Below are 14,457 nucleotides of genomic sequence, written 5' to 3' on the forward strand. Positions count from 1 at the left end.
ATTAAAGTTAGGCGGTAAAATCGCTAACTAGGCGGAATTATCGAATAGGGCCTTAGTGGCTTAAGATATCTGGTTTTAGCTATACAGATTAAGGCTTATTATAAGGTACAGGTACACAGTATATACGGCCAAGATCCTGCTTAAGCACTCGGTCGCGTAACCTTCCCAAAATGGATTGAGTGGACAGTCAATACCAAACAGGGGGCGTACAGACTGTACTCCGTTCTTTATGTTGCACCTTTCGTCACGTGACAATGCGACCATAATCCATTCTGTTCAGTTGTACGGCCTGCGACTCTACGTGCCATCCAACAGTGTTGTGTGTCTATACAACGCTAGAAGGCTGCGATGGAAGTGTGAAAAGGAGGCGTGGGAACAGTTTGTGAAATGGTCGATCCTCCAGCCAACAAAAATGCCAAGGGAAAGGAGAAGCAGTCGGGCACTACCGTCGACTCAGAATCCCCCCATGGTCGGTACTCGAGAGAGCAAGATCACGACTATCGCGATGATTCGTCTTCGTTCACCTCGCGTGTTCAGGCTTCGATTTCGACACTCCTCCATACAGAAGCTCTTACAAGGGGACAGGCGGCCCCCGCAGAAAGTTCCTCGTCGAACAAAATGACTGATGTCTCGTCACCCCTAAGCACCCTAGACAAGGGAGAGACATCACTCGTCCGAAGCGGCGGTAGTCGTGGCAACGAAGCCGCATTCAGCGAGACACTGCCGATTGGTTCCACCGCAGGGCTCAGGCAGTATGACCGCTTTCTTGGGCTCCAGGGGGAAGTGCCCTGTGTCCATCCGTCCGCTGCTAACTCAACAACGGCCACAATGACACAGAATGCCAATCACTCTGGTACCCAGAAGCCCTCTGTTGGCTCTGAGTTTGCACGGCAAATGGCTCGCGACGGAGCCCAAGTTACGGAGTTGCTCGCATTACCCGACCCGGAGGATACAGGTGGAGACTGCGATATCTATGCGACTGCCGTTCCCCCACATGAATTGTCGGAGTTGAAAAGGGCCCTTTTTGGTTCGGATCCTATGGAGTCCACAGGGAGAACCCGTATAACACCAGACTGGGACAGTCTGCTCAACTTTCAGCCCGACTTTCTCATGCAGAGTCGGAGCGATGGGATTTACCAGCACCTTGGCGTCCGTACCGAAGAAGAGGCTAGCGAGCTCTGGCTGGACAAGTGGAAGATTGTACTCGCCAGCTACAACAGCGAGGTATGGGGAGCCTTGGATCCACTTGCCCAAGAAGCTCTTGAAGAGCTCAGAAAGACAGGCAATACCCGACCGGGCATAATAGCTCTCGGCAGACTCCGGCAGATCTTGGGACACATTAGGAACTCAAAGTAATACAGGGGTAGCAAGCATGTCTCCGGAGACAAAAAGCGCTCTTTAACTAAGGCCTAAGGTGATTAGTTATTCACTCTAAGTCCCATAGCTCGCGAATACTCACGTTTCGTTGCATAAACAGCGTACCTAAGATTGGCAATAAATCTGTTGATTTAATTCACTATATCGAACGATATAATCTGCTAGAAAATTATGCCCTTAATCTAGTAGGAGATAACTTATATCTAGTCCTAAACGGAATAACCCCCTTTCTATTCCTATTTCGGTCTAGCCTATATAATACACCGCCTAACGAAAAAACTATTTTATAGTTACTTAGGTAAAGCTACCTATAGGTATTTTATAATACTATAATTAACTAAACTAAGATACCGAACCAGCCCCCCGGCTACCCACCCTGCCTATAGTAGACCGATAAGTTAATAACCCTGACCTAAGAAGCACGCAGGCTATATAGGCGATATATAGCGAGGAAGTCACGGAATAGGTAGGAAGAGTATAGGTAAGCTAAGCTCCGCCGCGATAAGGCTATAACGGTAGTAAAGAGGCAGTACTAGCGGTACCTCCTCTACTCGACCAAAGCGAATAACGGACGCCTTTAGAGGCTTTAAAGATAGGCCCGAACTAAAGGATACTAACTACCCGGGCCCCCTACTATACCACCGCTACGCCGAGATTAAGGCGACCCAGCGACCACCTATAATAAGAAAGTAGATATCCTATATGCTAAGTTCTTTCCCCCCCCTAGGGACTTAGACCCTAGACCCCTAAGGAGAGAGTACCCCTCCGGGTAGGATATAGACCGAAGCGTTACCGCCACGGATATCCAGGGCCGCCTTTGCCGGACTAAGCTATAGGCTGCCCCGGGCCTAGACGGCTTCCTAGTAGGCCTCCTAAAAGCCTATAGCCCGACCCTATATGCCCGACCCTATACTAGATCCTAGCCACGATCCTCTTAGCCTACCTATCCCTAAGCTACTTCCCGCGATACTACTATACTATTATTATTATAATTATCTAAAAAGAGGGCTATCCATAAAGTGACTATAAGATAGCTAAAGGCTAAAGGCCGATTTCCCTCCTTACTATAATCAGGAAACTACTTAAAGGAATTATAGCGGACCGTTTTATAGCCGTAGCGGAAGAATACTGGCTCCTCCTGGGAGGTTAAATGGGAAATTATAAGCGGCTGCTTATAAGTTATTTATAGAGTAAGGCCGAATACTTAAATTATCTAAACCTAAGGAGAAAAGAAGGAAAAGGGGAAAACTCTATAGGTGCTTATAACCTAAATATAATATCGCGGCGACCTACTAGGAACACTCTATGATAAGTTGGAAGATCCGGTGCTTTACCAAATTATTTCCACGGGGTTAACCCGTAATATTACGCCTCTCCCCCCTCGGTAAGCCGTTAATATTCGGTATAGGTTTATAAAGCGTTATTATTTAAGTAAATAACGCCTCTTTATTAATTAAATAACGACCTCTAGCAGCTCTTTAACCTTCAATAACCTCTTTATTCGTTAAAGAGCGCTCGGGGCGAGCCTTTAAAGTTATGTAATTAATTAACGTTCCGTGTAATAGTATTCTTATTATTCGTAGGCGGGTTATAGGGTCGTTTCTTTTATATAAGGAGCCCTTATAGCGTACCTTCCCTAACTATGTAACTTACTTATACTAATAATACTAACTTCGCCGTTACCTTTATAGATCTATTTTTTCTTCTCGTTTTTAATAATATCTATTACTATTCGTAGTATATTTTCTATTGTCTATAACTCCTTTATATATCGTATTATCGCGCTAAACTTTTATCTCTCCTTTAAAAGATATTTAAGTTTTTAGAATTATCTCCGGCCCCTAAGATATATCATCTTATTCTTCTTATAAGCCTCGGGTAACGTTTACTAACTTATATATATAATTTTTTATTTATTTATTTATTATCTCTTACTCTGCTATCCTTATCCTACCTTAAGTAGCTAGGAGTCAGAATTCTGATTATATGGTCCTTCTTAGATACCTATAGGGGGGAAAGCCGTAGTATAAGACTTAAGGAACTAGTATATAACTTAGATAAAAACCCCTATACTCTCCTCCTCTAGGATTACTGCCTTATACGGGTACCGCGGGGGCCCCGTTACTAACTCGCTACTAGTACGAAACTCGTGGGCTTCTATACTAGGAAGCCGATAGGGTTTTGCCCGTAGCGGCTTTAAAGCCGACTATATACTTAATTAACGGCGCGCGCGTGATTATCTCGGTTGGTTTTATACGCCTCTGTATGCCCTAGGGCTAACCCTGGGGGCCCACTACGGACGACTTATATATACGCTTTATAGGGTTTAAAGCTCCTAAGCTTCCCTTACTCTTTAGATAGCTATAGATAGAGTTAACGCAGGCTATATACCTATATAGAACGCTTATATAATAGCGTAAGAGGCTGCTTCTGTATCGTGGAAGAGACGCCGCGTATTTTACCTATACGCTTAGGGATAGCGCGATACCATCTTCTTATTTTCTATGGTGGGGCGACTAACTCTCCCGTGGCACCTATTAACGACTAGCGAAGCAGGGCGGAAGGTGAGTTTAACGGGCCCCCTATGTAACCCTTATCGTATATACTAAGGCAGATAAGGGCCTCCTAGAATAGGATCTAAGTAGCGTAAAAAAGGAAAAGGGGTTCCACTTTTGCGTGCGCCTCTAGCCGGATTCGAACTGACCCGGTCACCTTAACCGTGTGCTAGGTATACCACCACTATACTATAGAGGCTATATATATAATATAGGGGGCTAATAATAATAATAATAATAAAAATAATAATAATACTAGTAAGGACGCACTTACTCCTGCCCCGGCTAGTAAAGAGATTACTACTCCTACCTTAGCTATAGACCGCCGCGCCTATCTAGCCCGAGCCGCTAAGGCTAAGGGTAAGCGTTCCGCGGGCAAAGCTTCCGTAGTGGTTAAAAGCCCCGCGAAGCGCGTTTATAAAATAAAATAGAGGCAGGATATTCCGACTATACTATTTAGATATTCCGACTATAGTTCTGATACAGGCCCACTTTCTTCTTATTTCGGAATAATAGATATAGCTATGGTTATAAACCACTCTAACGCCTTTTAACGCCTTTTAACGCTTTAGATTAATTTAATCGCTTAGATTAATTAAAGGCAGTAACTAAAATGATTTTGACTGCTTAATTAAGAATAGCGATTCTATCTCGTATCTATTTACCACTAATTAGGGCGTCTTTATAGAATCTAGTTCCCTACCACTTATCCTTATATATCCAGCCTACTCCTGTATAGTGTGCTGCTGCTCCTGTTATTATTATTGTTGCTGCTGCTATAATTAACGGATAAGCGTTTGATTAAAGGCGATCGTAGAAGAAATAGCTCCGCGACCTCTTCCACGACCTCTTCCATAACCTTTTATATAACCTCTTTTATAACCTTTTCCACGCCCACGCCCACGGATATCGCCTTGTTATTATTGTTATTGTTGTTGTTATTCTAAGGCAAGGAAATAAGTGATAGAAGCGTAATCGCGTTATTAATTAAAGCAGATTAAGGTTGCGCGTGATGATGGCTTAAATGGGTTAAATTAGCGATTATAACTTTATGTGTGTGTATAGGGTCTATCTAGGACGTAAAAGTTAATTAGTCGGAAAAGTAGACCTACCGGAACTATAGTCGGAATATCTAAGTGGTATAGTCGGAATATCCTGCCTTATAAAATATCCTCCTAAAGGAACCTATAAAGTCTTCTGCTACGCTTATATAAAGGTAGTTATTAATGGCCAGGATAGGCGGCGCTACCACGACTAATCAGGACCCGGCCTAAGGATAGCCGATCCTAAATAGTATAACTACTTACAGGGCGGTTATAAGTGCCTTCCTCCTCCGCCTAGGATAACTAGTCCGTCGGTAGTACTCCTAGAGGCAGCGACGGTAGTTATCGATAACCACTTTTATAGTCCTAAGGCGATAAAGGCGTTTATAGCGGCTTATTCGGCCTTTTAAAAGGCGTCTAGGGTCTTAAAAAAGGCTTTCAGCACTTTATAGGAGGATAAGCCTATCTTAACGCCTATTAACTTAAGAGCCGGTAAGCCTCGCTAATCGGTATATATTACCGCCCCCCCTCCCCCCCCGCAGGGACTCTTATATTATAATAGGTAGACCTATACCTATCACGGCGTATCCTATTATTGCTACGCCTATTCCTAGCATAATAATAACCTTTATAAGGGTAGAAGGCCTATGCCGGTTTAACCGGTTCTTATAGGTAGTTAAGAACGTTATATGAGTTATAACTATTAAGGTAGAGGACGTTAAGGCCTTTAAGGAAAAGAAGACGGATACGCAGGCCGAGGTCGCGCTATTAGCGCCGTCTCCTATTATCTCTAAAAGCATTAATAATCGCGAGGACGGTTATAATAACGTCGATCTCGATACCTACTCATCACTTTTGCTTACTCACTGTAACATGCGACGCCAGTCCCACTTATGCCCATTGTAACAGGTGGTTCTCACTCTTCCGACTGCTATTTCCTCTTCGATCAGTTATCAAGATACTCGCCGGACGCCTACAATCCAGGTAACAAACGTCAGGCTCACAATGCGCTGGCTTGCCTCCGTTTTCGCCGCCTTTCTACTTATGACTTTAGAGTCACCGGTATGGGCCAGAAAGTCATCAGCGGATCGGTTCCAGAAGTTTCACGCGAAAGCTCTCTCTTCCTCGCCTGTGAAGCTAGACGATGCCACCTTCAAAAGCGTAACATTAGCGCCACGCGACTACACCGTTCTGGTTCTGTTAACCGCCCTGGATCCTCGGTTCGGCTGTAAACTGTGTACAGAATTCCAGCCTGAATGGGATGTCTTGGCTGGGAGTTGGACCAAGGGCGATAAGGAGGGAGAATCTCGTGCTATTTTCGCAACTCTCGATTTTGCAGACGGCCGAGACACATTCATGTCCGTACGTCGACATGTCAATTGACACTCTCTTCTTGAAAATCACCGCTAACGCGTTTACAAGCTTGGTCTGCAAACCGCGCCCGTCCTCCTGCTCTACCAACCTACGGCTGGTAATCACGCCGTGGCTGTTTTGGAACCTCTCCGATATGACTTTACCAGCGGGTCAGTCTGACCATCTTGAAATAAACTGGCGACACTCAAGCTAACTGCAGCAGTCCGCAAGTTGCCGAACAAGTTCACAGCTGGCTCAGTCGCCACTTGCCAGGTCGACCGCATCCCCCAGTGAAGCGACCCATTAACTGGATACGATGGGTGTCAAGCGTGGCCATTGCCCTGGGATTCTGTACAGGTCTTATAACCGCTACCCCCTACGTTCTTCCCGTATTACAGAACCGAAATCTGTGGGCGGCCATGAGTCTTATTGCGATTCTTCTCTTCACCAGCGGGCATATGTTCAACCAAATCCGAAAGATCCCATATGTCGTAGGCAATGGCCGTGGTGGGGTAACCTACTTTGCTGCGGGATTTCAGACGCAGCTTGGCATAGAGACCCAGGTGGTTGCAGTTCTCTGTATGTGTCTTTACCAAGCAAGATCGGCTGTTTCTGCTGACTATTTTCTAGATGCCATTCTATCTTTCTGTGCAATCTCCTTGGCTGTTAAAGTACCCCGCATCGCGAACCCCAAGCAGCAGCAAGTCGCCGTTCTAGCATGGGCTGGTGCGTTATTCGTCATACACAGCCTCTTGCTAAGTGTCTTCCGCATCAAGAATGGGGGATATCCCTTCTCGCTGCCCCCATTTATGTAGGTGGGACTGTTATGGGACGGGCCTCTAGACCTGCTAGGGAGCCTGTCTCAACGCGTATAGGATATACCACGGCTCTCTGGTTTATTAAAATCTTGGGGATGGAATATGGATATTCACTATTGCGCGGCGATCCGATAAGATATCCATGCGGCGGCAACAAACACCCTTGAATAGGCCATAAGCTGGTAACACAGTATGTTTGTAGCGTATAAGAGTTAGCTTCTTTGGAATTTTCTTCCGGATGTTTTCGTATATCTTCGATTAGTTAATAAGTACTTAATGATTGCTACTGACTTGGGGTACACCTACACTGATCTATAGGAGAATTATTTATAGTTAGTATTAGCTAGCGTATAAACTTATATAACTTATTTAAGACTATTCTAAAAAGGAATTATTTAGCGTTTTTCTATAAGAATTAAGCTATATAGTATAAGGTTAGTGCTAGAGATTTCTAAATTATATAATATTAAGTTAGTATTAGTATTATATTAGTATTAAAGCTATAAAATAGTTAATTAGTGGTAGTATTAGTCTAGTATTATACTATTTATAGGACTAACTATAAAGAGTCCCCAGTTTTAAAATAAATATCTTTAATAAATTAGGCTATAAGTAGTAGACTATTCTAGTAGAAGAGAGGAGAATTAAGTGAATAACTATTAAATTCGTAGAACCATATAATTACTACTTATATAGATAGTGACAAATGTTATAACTAATATAAGCAGTACTTACCCTATGGTTATAGGGGATATTCCTTTTTAATATAGTACTAAAAGTCTACGATATATTATATAACTAAATAGGTTATATAAATACAGCTATACTAGTATGGCTATATAGCGCGGTCTTTAGTCTCCGGGTATCTAGCTCTGATTAGTATATTCTAGCCGAGGCATAGCCTATATATAGCTTATGCTATAACAGCCCCTATAGCGAGGAATCAAGGAATCAATAGAATTTCTATAGCTCGGTTTAGTGATAAAAGCACCTATATAATAATAAATATATATAAGTAAAAGACTAACTTCTGGGATTTCTTCCTAGATCCGGGGCTAGTAAAAGACCCTAAAAGATTAGGTACTAACTATTACGTTAAGAGCCTATGCGATAGTTATCACGCCACGTTATTAGCTTAAATACTAACTAAGCTATTATATTTGCGATACCTAGTATATTTATAATATATATATATCATAAGCTAAGTATATATTATTAATATATACTATTAATAATTATTATATTATAATAAGCAGATTAATTAGGAGTATAAAGATATATATATCTATATACTAACCTATATATATTAATAATATTAATAAAGTACTTATAACTTGATTATCAATATAAAAGGGTAGTAATATAAAATACGAAAAGAGAAGATAAGACTCTATTGCGTAATACAACGCAGTCTACTACGTGATAGTAAACTATTACGTTAGGTAGAAAGCTTATATTAAGTCTACTACGTTATATAGTATCCTTCTCTTCCTTATTCTTTTTTGTATATATATCTGCTTCTTCTCTCTCTCTTCCTCTCTTTCTTCTTTTCTAAGCCAGTTACTATATTCTTAATATATACGGCAGTTATCTACGATAACTAATATATCCTGGATTATCTCGAATTATTACTAGGTCATAAGCCCGGACTAGCTCTCCATTCTTCCACTCCTCTCGACGATATTACTGTCTCGAATCTCGTCTCGAAGATGATTGTTTCCCCAGAAAGCTTCCTGCTTTTCAAGCTAAATGACTCCTCTAGCTACTCTTCTAGCTACTCTTCCAGCTACTCATCCAGCTACTCTTCTAGAGTTACTCGACGATTTTAAGGTTAAAGGAAGAACTGAAAACGTTTCCCTCTTTCCTATATTCTTTTCAGGTATTCCCGGAACTCACTGGCTTTCCTAGAACTTCCTAGGACCTAGCCTCTCTTTTCAGAACTTTCTGGAACTCGCTGGCTTTCCTAGAACTTCCTAGAACATAGCCTCTCTTTTCGGGACTTCCTACGGCTCGCTAACTCCTCCCAGGACTAGTCCACCCTTCCTAGATCTTCCTAGAACCCGTTACGACTTTATTTCTCTTCTTCTAAGAGTTTTCCTAGATTTTCTGGAATTCCTTTTAGATTTCCGTGTTATTTTCTAGAATTAACGGCCTTCCAGGATTTTCCCTGCCTTTAAGAACATCCCCTATTCCCGGGGATATTCACTGTCTTGGAGATTTCCCTCTCTTTAGTATTAAAAAGCTTATTTTCGTACTAGAAAGGTTAAATCCGTTCAGATTTACTACTATAATTAAGCGCGCCTTTTTATAACTACTAAGATCTCTTTCCCACTAATAGAGATTCTGCTGGTTATCTGTTGCCTCTTAGCATCTCTGTCCGGCCGATAGAGGTTCCTTCTCCTTTATTATAGCCGCGAATAATCGATACGAATAATTAATATAAAATAAGGGAAAAAAGACAAAGTAAAAGCAAGACCAGAGATTAAACGAGTAAAAATAAGCTATAAGTATATAACTAGGCTACTTGCGTTTCTTTTATATACCTTTATAAAGTCGCTTTTACAAATACTATAAATACTTAGCTATAGTTAAGAAGAAGTCTTTAGTTAAATATTACCTATAGTAATTAACCGTTTTATAAATCGTTTTAAGCTCCAGATTCACTATATATTACTCTATTTATAGAGTATATAAAGGGTAAGACTTGTATATTCTTTTATAAAACCTAGCAGTTATAGATTGTTTATAACTGGATATCTTTTTATATAGGGGTAAAGGTGTCACGGGTTGACCCCTCGAAAGTATAGTTCCGGCATAAGGCCGGAACCGCTAATCAGCACGTAGATCCGACGCTCGGACCTCGCGCTGCCCTTACCGCGGATTCGTATAAACCTAGTAAATCCTGTATTTCTCTATAAACCTTTTCCTTTCCTTTCCTTAATTCTAGCTAATATAATTATTCGGCCTTATTTAGTGCGATTAACCTATAACCAGCCGCTTATATAGCTAGAATTTAGCGAACCCTATACGCTATATTAGTATAGAGCCAGATACGAACGCGCCGTTAGGCGGCGGTGGTGCTATAAACCCCGCTAAGCTAGCTAAGTAGATAGATAAAAGGATTACCGAAGCTATTAATACGACGCTTAGTCCCTTATAAGAATAAATAGCTTAATAATAAGAGCTACTTTAATAATTTACGAACGGTCTCGCGAATATCTAGGCCCCGTAATAACCTACCCTTAACCTCGCGCCCCCCTTAAAGGGAGCCCCTATAAACACGCTTACCGAGTCGGTGGTAGGTCCTCCGACCCTAGCGACCTCTGCTCCCCCCTAGATTATAGTCCTATAGGAACTAAGCGAACCACGCCTACTACGCACTAAGCCCCTGCTATACCCCGCGAAGTTTAGTAAAAGACGAACGGAGTACGCTACCTAGTTATAGTAGATACGCGATAAGCTCCTATTAGATAAGCACTTATTTAATAACTAAGCCGAAATATAATACTATATTAACTTATACTTAGAAGGGAGTGCCTAGTAAGTGGTGTTAGCCTTTTACGTTACTAAGGGGCCGGGAGGTACCCGCGACCTAGAGTCGTTCCTTACCTACCTAGACCGTATATATAAGGACTAGAACGAATAGCCTTACACGGCCCTTACGCTATATTCCCTTAGATAACGCGAGGAGTAAACATTTTTATAGTTCCTATTAAAATTCGAAAACCAGATCGCCTAAGTAGGTAGTAGCGAGTAGGTAGACTCGGCGAAGATCACTTTCCTAGAGGGAGCCTTAAGCTAGAAGCTACGTAGCGCCTTAGTTACTATAAAGTTACCCTATAATTATATAAGGTAGGTTATTAAGGTCTAGAGTATTACCTAGAAGCTAGAAGGTTTACGCCTAACTAGCCGGAATATTTATATACTAAATAAAACCCGGAACTAAGAGACTGACGCCGATAAAGACGTTATAATAGGCGGGATTAATTAGGTCCGGCCCGATACGATTATAGACTAACCTCGCGATAACCGGGAGTGCTAGGGTTATAGGAAGAAGGGATATATCCGTATAAACTATAAGTCCCGGGATAAGGGCTTGAAGGCTAAGGGCGCCCGCGTAGCGAAGGTCTAGACCAAAGATAGCGGTATTATTATAAGTTTAGATAGTTTAGACGATAAAAAGTTAGGAAAAGAATAGCTTTAATATAAAAACGGGTATTAAAGCCGATAGCCGCCCTATAGCAGGAGTAAGAGGTGTTTAAATACCTAGCTAGCGGCGACTTAGCCCTAATATTAATACGAGTAAATAAAAGATATATATATACTCTTATAGATACGGGTTATAACTACTACGCTATTATAAACGAACGCTTTACCTAAAGACTTTAGTTACTATTAGTTAATAAGAGAAAACGATTACTAAAAGGATTCTTAGATACGTCTAAGCCGGCTACTAGCGCCGGGATCGCTATATTTAAGCTTAAGATTAGCGGCTATATATAATAAGTCTTTATTTATATAGTAGAAGGACTAGATTAGAACGTGTTCCTAGGAAAACCGTGGCTAGAGTATAATAATATTATATATTACGCGAAGAATTATAGGTTATACTATAGAGTCGCCGATATTAACCTGCGATTAGTGGGCGAGGAAGAACTAGCCGATATACGAGCTATCCGCGAGGTAAGGCTAGTCTTAGGGTCGGTGTTTACGGCTATAATACGATAAATAAAAAGGGGGTTAAAGGGAAAAGAAAGGGATAAGTTTAACGCCTTAATCCGTGCTATTAGTATACGGGATATCGATAAGGCCCTCCGTAAAAAGGAACTAGTAGACCCTTAGGACTATATCCCTATAAATATACTATAAGAGTTCGGCGACCTTTTTATACCCGATAAGGCTAATAACCTGCCCCCTTACCGACTAGGCGTTAACTATAAAATCACCCTAAAATAAGGTCCTAATAGACTCGAGCCGACCCTACTATAGGGGCCCTTTTATATTATATTAAAGGAGGAGCTGCTAGTGCTCCGGAAAACGCTTAATAACCTAATAGATAAGGGATTTATACGAGCTAATAGCTTAGCTATAGCTACGCCGGTCCTGTTTATAAAGAAACTATAGGGCGGGTTACGCTTTTATTATAATTATAGAGCCTTAAACGTGATTACCTAGTAAGATCGCTACCCCCTCCCTTTAATCACTAAGACCCTACGTAACCTAGCTAATACTAAGTGGTTCATAAAGCTTAACGTAGTCGCCGCCTTCTATAAGATCCGTATAGCTCCTGGACACGAGAGTAAGACTGCTTTTAGGACGCGCTTCGGTCTCTTTAAGTGACTAGTATACCCCTTCGGACTAAGCGGCGTACCTACCACCTTTTAACACTATATTAACTAGACGCTATAGGAGTTCCTTAACGATTTTATTACCGTATATATCGATAACGTCCTGATTTACTTTAGCGGATCTTATAAGGACTATAAAATAAAGGTCCGGCTAATACTATATAGGCTCGTAAATACCGGCCTAAACCTAGACCTAGCTAAGTGCGAGTTTAGCGTGATAACGGTAAAATACCTAGGCTTTATCGTTACCGTGGATAAAGGAGTGTTTTATAACCCTAAGAAGTTAAAGGCTATCCGCGACTAGGAGGCCCCTACCTTAGTAAAAGGAGTACGAAGTTTCTTAGGATTCGCGAACTACTACCGGATATTTATCTATGACTTTATAGGTATTATGGCCCCCCTCTTAGTATTAACGAAGAAGGATCGGCTCTTTAGGTGGGGGGCCGAGGAAGACGCCGCTTTTAAGGAGCTAAAACGACTCTTTTAGATAGAGCCTGTTTTATAGCTATAGAACCTAGACCGTAAGACTATATTAGAGACTAACTATTCGGGCTATATATTAGGCGGTATCCTGTCCTAGGTGGACAAGCTAGGACGTCGTTATATAGTTATATATTACTCGTATAAGCTTACCCCGGCGGAATATAATTACTTTATTTATAATAAGGAGATATTAGTAATTATAAGCTATATACTCGCCTAGAAGGCAGAACTAACTAGCTATAAGTAATTCACGATATTAGTAGACTATAAGGCCCTTAAGTACTTTATAACTAAACGGTCCCTTACTAAAAGGTAAAGCCGCTAGGCCGGCGAATTAGCTTAGTTTAACTTTATACTAGAGTACCGGCGAGGTATAAAGAACTTCGTGGCGGATACGCTCTTTTATCGCGAATAGGACGCCCTAAAGGATAGCTTAGACGACTAGGAATAGGGACGAGTAATTTAATTAATACCTGACTCCGTGATCCTAAAAACGATCCCCGAGCCGATAATACGGAAGATATCTATTAAGCGCGTGTTTAAAGTAAACGAAGACCTTTAATAACTTTAGGATAAGATTATAGTAACCGACCCCTAGTATTAAGGAGTCCTCGCTATAATTACTATAAGAGCTTATAGCTTTAACTTATCCCTTAGGCTATAGCTATAGATCGTGGAATATTCTTTTAACCCTATAGGATACGTGACCTTCCGGGATCGTCTCTAGGTTCCGAGCTCCGGAGAAGACTTACCGCTAAGGGGACGCTTAGTATAGGCGATCCACGATTCTATTATCGGCGGCTACCCGGGTAAGGAGAACACGATCGTTATAATAGCCTAATAGTTCTTCTAGCCCGGTATAAATAAGGATATACGGAAGTTTATATTTAACTATAACCCGTGTAATAGGGGTAATTAGTAGCGGAACACGAAGCGCGGACTACTAAAACCACTACCCGTACCTAAGCGAATCCGTAGCCACCTCGCGATAGACTTTATAACGGACCTACTACCTACTAGCGAGGCTAAGGCGCGGTTCCTATAAGTGATTATAGACCGGCTAATAAAGTCCGTGATATTAGAAGCGATAAAAACGATAAAAGCGGAGGCCTACGCTAAACGCTTCCTAAACTACCACTTTAGGTTCTATAGTATACCCTTTTGAATTATTAGCGACTAAGGCTTAAACTAGACCGGGAGGTTTTAGCGATACTTTTATAAGCTTATAAGGATTAAGTAGTGACTTAGTATAGCTTATTACCCTTAAACCGATAAAGGACCTAAAAGGCTAAACTAAGATATCTAGGCCTATCTCCGCGCCTTTATATACTATTCCTAGGATAATTAGGGTCGCCTATTACCCGCCGCGTAGTTATCGCTTAATAGTAGGAAAAGCTTAACGACCTAGCTAAGCCCTTTTTTCCTAGAATATAGGTTCTAAGTCGACCCTATCTAAATCCACGACCCTATGCCTATATAC

The 14,457-nt window shown here is 41.5% G+C and overlaps 2 protein-coding genes and 1 non-coding gene across 3 annotated transcripts; 2 read left to right on the forward strand and 1 right to left on the reverse strand.

The window, feature by feature from the left end:
- The first annotated feature begins 238 nt into the window (after nucleotides 1-238).
- On the forward strand, nucleotides 239-1,508 carry ACRALDRAFT_1063876 (uncharacterized protein). Its single transcript, XM_071016870.1, has one exon. It carries the CDS (start codon nucleotides 388-390, stop codon nucleotides 1,354-1,356), a length of 969 nt encoding a protein of 322 aa, XP_070875144.1. The 5' UTR covers nucleotides 239-387; the 3' UTR covers nucleotides 1,357-1,508.
- A 2,548-nt stretch (nucleotides 1,509-4,056) lies between these two features.
- Nucleotides 4,057-4,131, reverse strand: ACRALDRAFT_t168. Its single transcript has one exon. It is a non-coding gene; the product is annotated as a tRNA-Val (tRNA).
- A 1,685-nt stretch (nucleotides 4,132-5,816) lies between these two features.
- On the forward strand, nucleotides 5,817-7,515 carry ACRALDRAFT_1042809 (uncharacterized protein). The gene is made up of 4 exons (XM_071015279.1): nucleotides 5,817-6,337; nucleotides 6,398-6,498; nucleotides 6,552-6,907; nucleotides 6,959-7,515. Exons 1-4 carry the CDS (start codon nucleotides 5,981-5,983, stop codon nucleotides 7,141-7,143), a joined length of 999 nt encoding a protein of 332 aa, XP_070875145.1. The 5' UTR covers nucleotides 5,817-5,980; the 3' UTR covers nucleotides 7,144-7,515.
- Nucleotides 7,516-14,457: the final 6,942 nt, after the last annotated feature.

The sequence above is a fragment of the Sodiomyces alcalophilus genome (assembly GCF_042370955.1).
Source record: "Sodiomyces alcalophilus JCM 7366 unplaced genomic scaffold ACRALscaffold_4, whole genome shotgun sequence".
NCBI classification, from domain to species: Eukaryota; Fungi; Ascomycota; class Sordariomycetes; order Glomerellales; family Plectosphaerellaceae; genus Sodiomyces; species Sodiomyces alcalophilus.